This window comes from Cydia splendana, chromosome 7 (genome assembly GCF_910591565.1).
Source record: "Cydia splendana chromosome 7, ilCydSple1.2, whole genome shotgun sequence".
Taxonomy (NCBI): domain Eukaryota; kingdom Metazoa; phylum Arthropoda; class Insecta; order Lepidoptera; family Tortricidae; genus Cydia; species Cydia splendana.
This window is the reverse complement of record NC_085966.1, coordinates 1,914,513-1,927,052: the sequence shown is the minus strand read 5'-3', so window position 1 is coordinate 1,927,052 and position 12,540 is coordinate 1,914,513. Positions and strand designations below refer to the sequence as shown.

At 35.9% G+C, this 12,540-nt stretch overlaps 1 protein-coding gene across 1 annotated transcript; it reads right to left on the bottom strand.

Annotated features, from left to right (window-relative positions):
• Positions 1 to 8,361: 8,361 nt before the first annotated feature.
• On the bottom strand, positions 8,362 to 12,130 carry LOC134792024 (uncharacterized). Its single transcript, XM_063763145.1, has 5 exons — positions 12,029 to 12,130; positions 11,177 to 11,229; positions 10,149 to 10,187; positions 9,225 to 9,344; positions 8,362 to 8,539 (listed from the first exon to the last, which is right to left on the bottom strand). Exons 1-5 carry the CDS (start codon positions 12,068 to 12,070, stop codon positions 8,425 to 8,427), a joined length of 369 nt encoding a protein of 122 aa, XP_063619215.1. The 5' UTR covers positions 12,071 to 12,130; the 3' UTR covers positions 8,362 to 8,424.
• Positions 12,131 to 12,540: the final 410 nt, after the last annotated feature.

Here is a 12,540-nt window from a genome sequence, read left to right as displayed (position 1 = left end):
TGCATCTGGGGAAAACAACACGGAAAACATTTTGAAGAATATTTTATAATTAATATAACTTGATAAAACCCAATTATATTTATTTCAAAAACAAAATGTACGTAAACATGTCAAACAATTACAATTCTATGGAACTTGCTAACTATGTAAACAAACATTGAAATTTTCAAAGAATGATGAATTTACTAGTGACTTTTGTTTACAAATAATAGTTAGCAAGTTCCATAGAATGATCCTTTAAAGTAAGTATCCTTAAAACTATTTTTATTCCTTGGCTATTCAGCGCGGGAACGCCGCTGGTATTTTGGGGACGTTTGTGCCGGGTACTTACCGCATTAGGATATAGGTTTATGGCTTGCTTGTGTTTTGTAATGACCAATTTCCTTTTAAATTTGACGATGCGTGTTGCGGATGACATATGTGAAAGTATACATTTTATTTTGACGAAACCTGAGGTGGATGAGCTATCTGTATGATGACGAAGCCTGCGCTGTGGATCTAAAGGTACCTATGCTGTTATTATTATATTTTTTGGGTCAATAAATCAACCTTGTTTCCTTAAAACTACATTAACTAAATATAATATTTTCAAAAGTTAATTACGGGGTCATAATTAAGAGTAACTTAAAAAAACTTCTTAATCAATGACTACACAGATTAATTATACCGGGTGTGGCCTGTAACACGAGCAAATAATTAAAACATAGATTGTACGCCTCAAACGGTGACACTTTTGTTAAACAACTTTTAAAAATTATGAAGTATTTAGAGTCCCTATTTTTCATACAAAATAAATATTATCTTCAATGGACGCCATCGCCACGCCATATGATTGTGATTGACGTTGCTTGTCACGCCTTAAACATAACAATATTCGCAATACATTGCGTCTTAGAATAAACTTTAAAGTGTATTAAAAATCAAACCACAAGTTATTTTTAAAAGTTGTTGAACAAATGTTGTATGAGGAGTACAGCCTACTGTTTAATTTTTTGCTCGTATTACAGGCCACACCCGGTATATTTAGTTTATTTTATCGCCCGTATTAGGTTTAGGTATATACTGTTCATGCAGTGCAGTTCTTGTGTGCACGTGCACTTCGGAACGTAATCCGATATTGAAATTGAAATTGAAAATATTTATTTCAGATTTGCATCCATATTTGTTAGTATAACTTAGGAACTAATGTTAATTTTTACACGTAGTATATGTACATACATTAAACTATAACCTAATCTATTTTCTAAATTTAAGAAAGCCTATAACTTGGCGAATCCAATGCGCCAGTATAGGATTCTCAGGCCTTTCTGCAATGACATCCAGAATGCTGTTGGTACTGCTCCTAAGCCGACCCATCATCGAGACGATTCTCTTTCGCATAACCGCATGGAAATCGTCTGTCTGGGCCTCGGCGAACATGCGCGATGCGCTACACCATGTGGGCAGCCCCAACAACATTCTGAGTGCATTTTTATATTGCACGCGCAGGGCATTTAAGGCATTTTTCGTATACTTCACCCACAGGCTGCTCGAGTAAAATGATTGATTGAAAGCTTTAAAAAGCACAATTTTTACCTCTCTTGAGCATCGAGCAAACCTGCGGGCGAGCATGTTAGACCTTACAGCCAATGCCCTGCGCTCCCGCTCTATATCTAGGTCATCATTAAGGTCTTGCGTTATGATATGCCCTAGATATTTCCCTTTATCCACAACAGACAGTGTGGTTCCATGCAGTACAACCGGGGGTACAGAGCTTGGCGTGTAACTACCAGCCTTGAACATTAGCACCTGACTTTTCTTTGGGTGGTACTGCAATCCATGTGTCTCCGCATACGTCTCACAAACCGCAAGCAGTTTCCTAAGGGCACTGATAGACGGACTGAGCAGCACCATATCGTCTGCATAACTAAGATTATTGGCACAAACACCATGTATATAGCAGCCTGTATATGTGCTACTCAGTTCGTCTATCATTTTATTTACATAGAGGTTAAAAAGCATAGGAGACGTAAGCCCTCCTTGCGTCACACCACACTCAAGCTTATACTCTGTAGACATACTATCCGCCCATCTCACCTGGTTCAGTTGATTTTGGTACCAGTATCTCAGTATATTTGTGTATACCACCGGTGTGCCTCTCTCCTTTAGCTTTTGCCACAAAATGCATGATATAACACCGATAGACTTGTAAGCGACTCGACGGCGAATTATATTCCAAACAAAAAATGTAAACATACGGCGCGATTCGGGAAATGAATTAGAGATTAACTAGATACGATATAGTAAAGATATATTATCTTTACTATTTCATATCTAGTGAATCTCTAATTCATTTCCCGAATCGAGCCGTTACTGCCCGTTTCGAACTTTAAGGTAAGTACGTCAATTAATAGATCTAGAAACGATATGGATTAGATGTGTCAGTGTCAAAAGAGACGTTTTTGTTTGAACACACGTCACATTTGACACTGACATATCTAATCCATCTGCCGTATTCGAACTTCAAGATATTCACAAGAGACGACACGTACTAGATCCATTCTAGATACGTTATAGTTTAGATATCAACTAGTTCTCTTTTGCAGCGCAATTCGGGCAACCAATGTCACTTTTACGTTAGATAGAGTAAGATATCTATTAGATGTGAATTGGATCTCTAAGTCATATACAGTGGAAATCGTTCAACAGCCGAGTTCAACAGTATCTCCAGAATCGCGCAAATGTCAAATTTGACAGGTTAAATCTTAAATCGTTATCGTATCTTGGTGATGTCTAAAAGATGTCTAATAGATGTCTATTTCAAAATCCGAATCAGGCCCCATATCATTTCTAGATCTATTAATTGACGTATCTTAAAGTTCCAATCGGGCCGCTACATAGTCATTGATTATTTATCTTAATTTTAAAATTTTAAAATCAAAACTCTTACAAGATTTAAGCCGGAAATGTAACATGTAAACTAATCAAGATACAAAAGAAACCATGAAAACGTTAACAAGCAAAAAAGGTCAGTTTCCGGTGTTCGATAAAACTCAAATATTAAGGATAATGTTAGAGGTTAATTACTTAATCTTAATTAATATATCGCTGATGAAGTCACCAACTAAGAGGGAGGTATAGCACGTGATCGTCCATACAAAAAGAGAAAACGTTTTTCCACTTCTAAATATTTTCCATTCTCCATGATTTTTAGTATGTTATTGACACAATGAAAAACTAGGTTTATAGGTTTTCTTTTATTCAAAACTTGCCATAAGTAAAACTTTTTTTTTAAATGCGAAACCTATAAACCTAGAATATATTATGCCGAAGCAATCGACATCAAAATCAAAGTGATAATATGTTAAGATATAGTTGGTGGAAACCGTTTTCTCCCGAAATGGAAATTGTATGAAGTAAGTTACTTTTGTCAGTAGCTATACTTCCCTCTTAAAGTGAACCAGAAAATATTTTTTCACCACACCAGCTCGGAAAGGCTTACTTTGCACTTCAAAAACGGATTGCAAAGTTGCACTTTGCTATCAGTAATTCACATGTGAGGCAAAGTAATCAAATGCAAATTTTGAGTTGTTTTCTTATGTTTGCTGGTAGAATTGACTTTTAAATGATGATTGTTGGATGATTAATATTTAATAACATTGATTTGAATTTTATTTGGTTTGATTTAGTTTGATATTTTACATGCTTCAGGTTGGTGTGGTGAAAAATTTTGTGTTTCACTCGGGGGCAAATTTTGTTTAACCCTCGTGCTTTGAAACCCTCGCAACGCTCAAGATTCCTTTTTTCTAACCACTCGCTACGCTTGTGGTTCAATTTTGGAATCTTTCGCTTGCTCAGGTATCAATATTAGCACGAGCGGTTAAACAACAACTTTGCCCCCTTGTAAAACAAATAACTATTTTCAAGTTTTTATTTAACTTGCAATGAATATATCTTCGGGTCAAATCTTGCAAGCGAAAGGATGACTCACGTTTAGGGTTACCAGACGTCTGCAATTTTCCTGACATGTCAGGAAATTTGGCCGTTTGTCAGGATTGCGGCCGGAATACAAAATGTCAGGGATTTTAGTGAATTAACACACTTTTTTATTATGTAGATACCTAAAAAGGTTATAATTCAAATTTAATTACATAGATTACGTACAGGCATAAGGTACATGAATGAAATGAAGATTTTATTTCAGGCAACTAGTGGCCCATACATAAATACCTTAAAACTAGCATACATATTATAAAAATATATTTTAAAATTAAACACTACAAATCACATTATGGCTGCGATGCATTACGCAACCCCGCAGTGTCAGACATAAATCCAAACCAAATCAAATGTAGGTAAACAATGTATCAAGCATACAGATACAGATATCGCTTGAAAGATGACCGGCGATCACGTGATGCTTTCCATAGAAAACGAAGCGCCGGAAGCTCGGCCCGGACCCGGCCCGGTCTAACGTGAGTCACGCTTATATTAGACCCACATCCCATTATTCGATCGAGCTGAAACTTCACATAGATAATAAGAAGTAGTTGGGTGACAATGCAATATTATGTCACCATAGAGCCGATCTGAAGATGGATAATAGGATGTAGGATAGGCCATAAGAATTCGGGGATTTTAATTTTAGGGTTCCGTACCTAAAAAGGAAAAAACGGAACCCTTATAGGATCACTCGTGCGTCTGTCTGTCTGTCCGTCAGTCACAGCCTATTTTCTCGGAAACTACTGGACCAATTGAGTTGAAATTTGGTACACATATGTAAATTAATGACACAAAGATGGACATGTTTTTTTATAATATTAAAATACATATGTTCGGAGTTATTTAAGAAAATAGCCAAAAAATTAGGATTCCCCCCCCCCCTTCCCCCCTTTATCTCCGAAACTACTATGTCTAAAAAAAAAATACACAAAATAGTTCTTTACCTATAGATGACAGGAAAACCTATTAGAAATGTGCAGTCAAGCGTGAGTCGGACTTGTGTACGGAACCCTAGAAACGCGAGTCCGACTCGTTCTTAGCCGGTTTTTTTAATTGTAATTATAATTCTGTTTGGGTTTGTTATTAAAATTGTCTCTATGATATTCGTCGCCTGTTGCCTGTAAAAAGAATACAGTCAGAGTTAAAAGCCTTTATCAAAAATAAAATTTTAACATAGTTAAACTTATTTATTTTAATAACACATATTGCATTTAAATTAGTTGTAGATATTTTCTCAAAAGCAATACTTATATGAAAATCAAACGTGACCCGTTGCCAGGTACCTATGCTAGTAATAGGAAACTTTTCTGAATACCTATTTCATTAAAATAAATTCAAGTTTTACCTAGCAACGTGACCGGTAATACCAAATAGTCTGTAAGGGGTCGTCCAGAAATCATGTGATCGTTTAGAGGGGGGTGGGGGTAAGAAAAATATCACGAATGATCACGATGGGGGAGGGGGGGTCAGAGCAGATATAACGTGTCATTTTTTTTTTTCAAAGCGGGAAAGCCAAAAACATAAATATTACTCAAAAATTTAATCAGATCAAATAATCCGCTCTATTTTATATGCGTATGTAATTTACCCAATAAAAAACATTTTATAATTATCACGTGATCTTGTGGCAGGGGCGGGGAGGGTTGCGTTAAAATCACCAAATATCACCAAGGTGGAGGGGGGAGTCGAAAATAGGCCAAATACGATCACATGATTTCTGGACGACCCCTAATCGTACGTAAAATAGTCCGTTAAAATATAATTACCTACCATAATATAGGAACGTTTGCGGGTATTTGTTACTCGTATCAGTTACCAACGTCGTAAATATCATTTTCACTTCTCATGCTCAAAAAGTGCACCTTTATGTCGTGCGTAGACGACATAAAATCGCATTTTATGCTCTAGAGCATAAAAGTAAAATTTTCTTCTAAAACTAAGGTAATCGGTCTCAACAGCCAAACAGTTAAAACATATTGCACAATTTTACTGACCAATAAAATTGTGTAGATGACAAAACTTGTTATATTATTTTATTTTTGCTACAATTTATTAGAAATCCGTATTTTCTGTCATTAAATTTAGTAAATCACATAAAATAGGAGTCGATTATCGTTCAAAAATGCTCCGAAATGTTTGACTTGGCAGAAAACCAAGCGACTGAAACTCTGATCACATGTTGAAAACAAAAAAAAAAAAGGTAAGTTGGCGGGAATTGGTTTTTTTTTTTTTTTTTTTTTATTAATGTATTATGTTCTTTCGCTTTACGATAATTTCGTGGTGTAAATTGCCGTGAAAATGTGTTTTATTTTCCTCGCAATCGAAGTGAAAAGCAGAGTGTACAACAAGGGCATAAATGTCCATTTTTACCCTCGTCTACTATTTTGGTCTTCGCTTCGCTCAGACCAAAAAATTGCCTCGGGTAAAAATGGGTCACTTTATGCCCTTGTCGTACAATCTACTATTTAATTGGCTCGATATTGGTTCATACCTCATATTATTCCAAGCCACAAAAATACAATAATAAAAAAGCCCTAAGAACTAAGAAATATTGTAGCACTTAACTATAAATAAAAAAAAAAACAAAACATAAACTAACACATAAAAACGAATCGAACAACCACCCCGCATTGCTCCCGGGAAAAGGTGCCCATCACGCAAGCCGCGTTTCCGCGTTGAATCGCGATGGACAATCTCTTCACTGTGGTAGGTATATTCCCTCAGTTATCCATTAGTTTCAAATAAATGAAGGCCAATGTCAAATATTTATCATCAATTCCGCCAACTACGTCATTATATGAATCAGAACAATTGTATGTCATTGTGTATAATAAATAAGCTACAATATTAACAGACCAGCCGGCGTATTATGGATGGCTTTATCCACGTTTATCCACGTGATAAAATAACTGTCACTTTTTAACACTGCGGCGTAGACAGTGACGGATATCGTTTTATCACGCTGTCACGTAGACAAGAACGACCATCATATCCGTGCTGAGCGCAGATATTTAACTTTGCCACAAACAGGAAGGAAGTATTCCTTATAGTAAGTTGTTCATGATGACCAACAACGCCATCTATGAGAGGCTTACGGCATTATTAGTAAGTAAGTTATATCGGACACGGCATAAGTAACTTAGGGCCGATTCAGACGGACTGCAACCTGACTGCAATTTGTATGGAAACTGTGCAGTCAGCGTGCGGTTCTCATATAAATTGCAGTCGGGTTGCAGTTCGTCTGTATATTGTACCCGTGTTGTTAAAAGTAGATATCTACCTATACCTATCATTCTTTGACCCTGGATGCCTAGCCAAGATGCCAAACGTTTTCGCCGTAGCGAACGATACACACATGTCTCTATGTCGCACAAAATAAGGAAGAGTGATAGAGCAAGATTACCGTTCACTACCTTCTGCTAGCATGCGTTTGCAATCTGAAATGTCGACGTAGGAAAATAAAAAAAAATTTGGGGTTAGAAATGAAATGAAATGAAATATATTTAATAACAATTGTTACATGTCGAGGTAGGTACAATGTTGGCAATACCATAGTGTAAAAAATAACATTTAATTTAATTTATTGAATACTATTTTAGTCATTATATAAGCCAATAAATAGCTAACGAATATAATTAGTCCAATTAGCTACAGTTTATTCGCATTGTATGTCCAATTATTTTCTTGTTTATTTGAATATCTTAATATGTCATAACAATATTATCTAATTTTAAACAATTAATCAACAATCGGCAGACTAAAAAACTCGTCGTATGAATAGTATGTCTCCTGCGTTAACCACTTCTTAAGCCTGACCTTGAGTTAGTTTATATTATTTATTTAGTTAATTTTCTGTTTATTATAAAAGTAATTCCCTAAGAATGCCAAGAGGTGGACGCCAGCGGTAACGCCAAGTAGTGTCAGCACAATGTCTATTACCAAAGACATATGTAACTTCGTATAAGACGAATAAAGTCTAAGGAAAAAACGTGCCTCGGAATTCAAGTAAAAGTCATTCTCGAATAGATGGCGCACACACCTTTAGCCTATCTTCGGCTAGATGGAGTGACGACACCGTTTCATATTTAGCAATTTTAACACATAGATATCAGTGAATGAACATGGATCAAAATGATATAAAAATAATAAAATCATTTATCCATATATATACATTTTTTGATAACTTTATACGTTTTCATTTTGAGTTTTAGTCGTGTGTCGATAGATGGCAGTAAATTTACAGTGACTACAAAATTTACAATGACAGGACCCCTCTATACTATCTATTCTTTTTGCTATTACTAACTACTAAACGCACTCTGTCAGTAGAAAAAGGCGCGAATTCCAAATTTTCTATGGGACCTTCGCACCAATTTTTTTTTAATTTACCGCCTTTTTCTACTGACGGGAACGGCTTGTCAAACTATATTTTACAGTGTGTATTTATTGAGTTTTCTGTTTCTTATACATGTAATTCACTAAGAAAGCCAGGAGGAGGACGCCAGCGGTGACGCCAAGTACTGTCAGCACGATGTCTACTGTAGACATCCCGTTGCCTCTGAAAACAAGGATATTTATTTAGAGAAGGCCTGTGCCTAGTGTTCCCGTAACGCTGAAGACCGTGGCAAGTGGAGGCGCATTGCGAGGGCTGCGTTATCCACGATAGATACGTCTCATTATACAACCACGATCACTCTGTCAAGAGTGAATGACTGAGGTGTGTGTGTGCCTAGCAGTGTTACATTTTTATTTAGGCTGAACTTTACTATAATTAAATTAATTAACTATGGGGTGTCCTTAGTTCCTTGGAGCTTGGGACGGATGTTAGTGTGGGATGCTACCTGCGTAGACACACTGGCACCGTCCCACCTCCAACGGACTAATGTATAAGCGGGCGGGGCGGCGGAAAGCGCCGAAATTTTAAAAGGTGACAAATATAAGAGCCTCGGTAGAGAGTACCATTTTGTACCATTTGGAGTTGAAACTCTAGGTCCATGGGAGCCCAGCGCGCATAAGTTGTTCGCACAAATCGCGAAGCGTCTGGTTGACGTAACTGGTGACCGAAGAGCTGGCGGCTACCTCGCACAACGTATCAGCATTGCGATACAGCGAGGAATTGCCGCCAGCATCCTTGGAACAATGCCTCAAGGGCCTATTTTAGATTTAATAAGCTAGTTATTAATTTATATTAGTAATACCACTGAAAAAATGTCCTATTAATATATATTTATTTATTTACTTACGTAGAGGCTTCATGTTTGGGGGCGTGGGTAGGTGAAGTTGTGGTGGTGTGGTTGGGGGGTTTGAAAGTCGTTGTGGGGTCAGCGAGTTTTGGTGTGTTTGGCTTCGGGTCCTTGACAAACCTGCAAGAATGTTTTTTTTATTATTTCCTAATTTAATAATTTGTGTAGGTACATATATAAACACAAAAAAAGACCCACTTGTCTGTAAAGTCGTCATAAGAAAACATGGATGAATAAGTGGCCGTAACGTTACCATGGAGATCTGTCCACAACGTTAACATGGAGATCTGTCCACAACGTTACCATGGAGATATGTCCACAACGTGACACTTTTTCGTGCATGCTACCGGTGTTCATCGATTTATAAGACGTTATCACGTCAAAAAATTCGTTCCTCTGACCCCTTTTCTTTAATGGTGAACAAAATATAGTATACTAACTAAAATAAAATGCAATGTTCATAGTTAAGCTAGCACATTAGACGTTACATTTTAATTTACCCTCTAATGACGCTGGATGGCCTTAAAACCAGCTAAGCTGTGTTATATCAATAATATAATACAGAAATATGTGACACGCGCTTATGGCTCTACAAGTAAGAAGGTGGCCTTCGCTGTGTCCTTCGCTTCCGGAATTTCTATTGTATCTAAACTAATATTGATTGTAAATATTAATGAAACAAATGATTTATATTTTTATTTTTTCTAACTTCTTTCTTAAATTCACAAAACAAAACACGAAATTACTTATAGCCTGTCCGATTTTAAATTCGCCACAGTATTTACTAGGCGTACTTGATCTTAGAAAAGTAGACAGGCTATACACTCAACAGAAAATGTACATACAAAGTGACATGTTTTCATTATTGTTTGTTATAAATCAATGAAATGAAGTATATTTTATGTGCATTACTTTTTTTCTTACCCAGCATTTGTGCATAACTCATCTGTAGGCATGGACATTCTGAAAACAAATTTTGAATTCAAATTGCAATAAGTAGGTATAGTTTGTCAAAGGACTGTATCATTTCAAACAGACAGAGAGCATCATACTATCTTTGTTTTACACTAATACTAGCACCCAAAAGAAAAGGATGAGTACCTGTAGTTTTTTTTTGTTCTTATTTTTACTGACTATGGAATATGTATATACTGAAAGTCGGTATATTATACTTTTAAACTGATAAGAGTGAAGGCAATTAATTTCATTATCTTATAAGTCTAGTGTACGGACAAGTGGTGGCATTTTGAACAGAGCGGGAAATGGAGTCGCCTAGGTGCATTTTATGATTGATGAATAACGATTAAATGATTTTTCGAAAACATATTTATTACACTTTTTAATTCTTATTCAAGTAGTGCCAAAGTTTATTTATTTATTTATTCAAGTATCTGTAGCGATGTTTACCTAATTGTGCTAACACAATTATTTCACATGATATACAGTAGGTACACGCTATTGTTATCGTTATATACAAGATTATCGTATGGTTCAATCCACTTCAAAATTGACGATTCTGGTGGGTCATTCATATTGTTTCATTTACATTTCTGCTGTCGTGCTGTTTTCAATTATTAGCCTAGCGTATTACAACAACAAATATAGCAAACAGTTGTCTAAATCGACAACATCAAATTATTTTGTCGTATCTACAGCTTATAAAGTTTTTGGCCAGTAATTAATTAAGGTTGTTGTATATGGTTAAAAAGTATATTGATTGAATGTGAGAGAGCAAGAGAAATAGATTTTATAAGTAAAGTAAATATCATATAAATTTTGAATTGATTCATTCAATCATAAAAAGTTAGTAGATAATAACGACTCCATTTCCCGCTCTGTTCAAAATGCCACCACTTGTCCGTACACTACTTATAACCTCAAAAATCCCAAACCCCAAAAACAAGAAGGCTTTTTTGTGGGTTTCTTGAGACTCTTTAGAAGCGTTAACTTACGATTCTCCATTGATTTTGATTAAAATAGAATCCTCAGAGGCAGCTGTCGACACCTAAAAAAAAATTACATCAGCATGTTAATCATTAAAAAAATCGTTTAGTGGAATATTTTTATTTAAGTACCTATATGACGATTTTTAAGTCGTGATACAGTAGGTAACCACTAGAGTGGTCCTTAATTTCGTCTAAGTTATATTCTTCTACGGGGCACCCGCTTAATGTAAAATCTACCACTAACAAACATTATTTTTTTTTAATTTAATACATTTTAGGGGTTGCTACCACATTTTGAAAAGGAGACTCCATACAAAATGTATTATTTTCTAATTTTTTATTTCCATTTTTTGTTGTGGGACGATGAGTCAGTGTGTATTAATGTGCAAATTAACATAAAATCTTAAAATCTAATAACTTCGGCGAAATAAGGACCACCCTAGTAACCACATTTACCGACAAGGCTTCCTTAAACTAACGGGGAACGCTAATTTAAATGACAATTAGTTTATTCCTGTTAATTATTAATTAATTATCAAAAAAATACCTATTTTATCAACATTCATGGTACTAGTACTACCAGTACACTAAGTGGTATGGTGACACTAGATTAACGGTTTAACGGATGGTGCAAGTGGCGCTAAAAGTCACGTCACTAGTGACCACCGTAAACCGTATACTGGTAACCATAGTAACTCCAGGTTTAACCGGTTAACCCCGGGTTAGTGAATGGTGCAAGTGGCGCTTAATTGCAATGTAACAACGTAATGGGAAATGAAGAACTCGTATCAAAAGTCAAACTTAAGCTAGAAACAAATAATGTCTACAGCTAAATTAACAAATAGAAATAAAACTTACCAAAATAGCAAAAGCTAGGACGAAAAGGTGGGCGGTGTACATTTTTAAAAATTACACAAAATATTTCGCGATATACAACGTGTGTTGAAACCACGACTGCCGCGGCCGAAATAATTAATTTTCCTGTAACGCCATGTATTTATTATCATGGTTTTAAAACCCATATTTTAGTAAGGCCTTTTCACATGTGGGATTCGGGAGCGTATTGAGAAGACAGACATAGCCTAGGCATAGCCTAGTGTAGCAGTCATGGCTATCAGATCATCATAGGTTAAGAAAAACTTGTCGACTTTTTGGCAAATAAAACTTTTTTATTTTATTTATTTAAAGACCTGGGGGCATAGCCAAGATGACAAATCGTTGATAGAAAATGACAAATTGAAACTTAAATACTGTATGGAAATAGTTACGAGACTTTCCATAGCATCTGTCATACCGATAGATTTTACTTTTCGTTTGGCGTTTGTCGATGTAGGATTTTCTTGGCTAGGCCCCCGGGGCCTAACACGCTG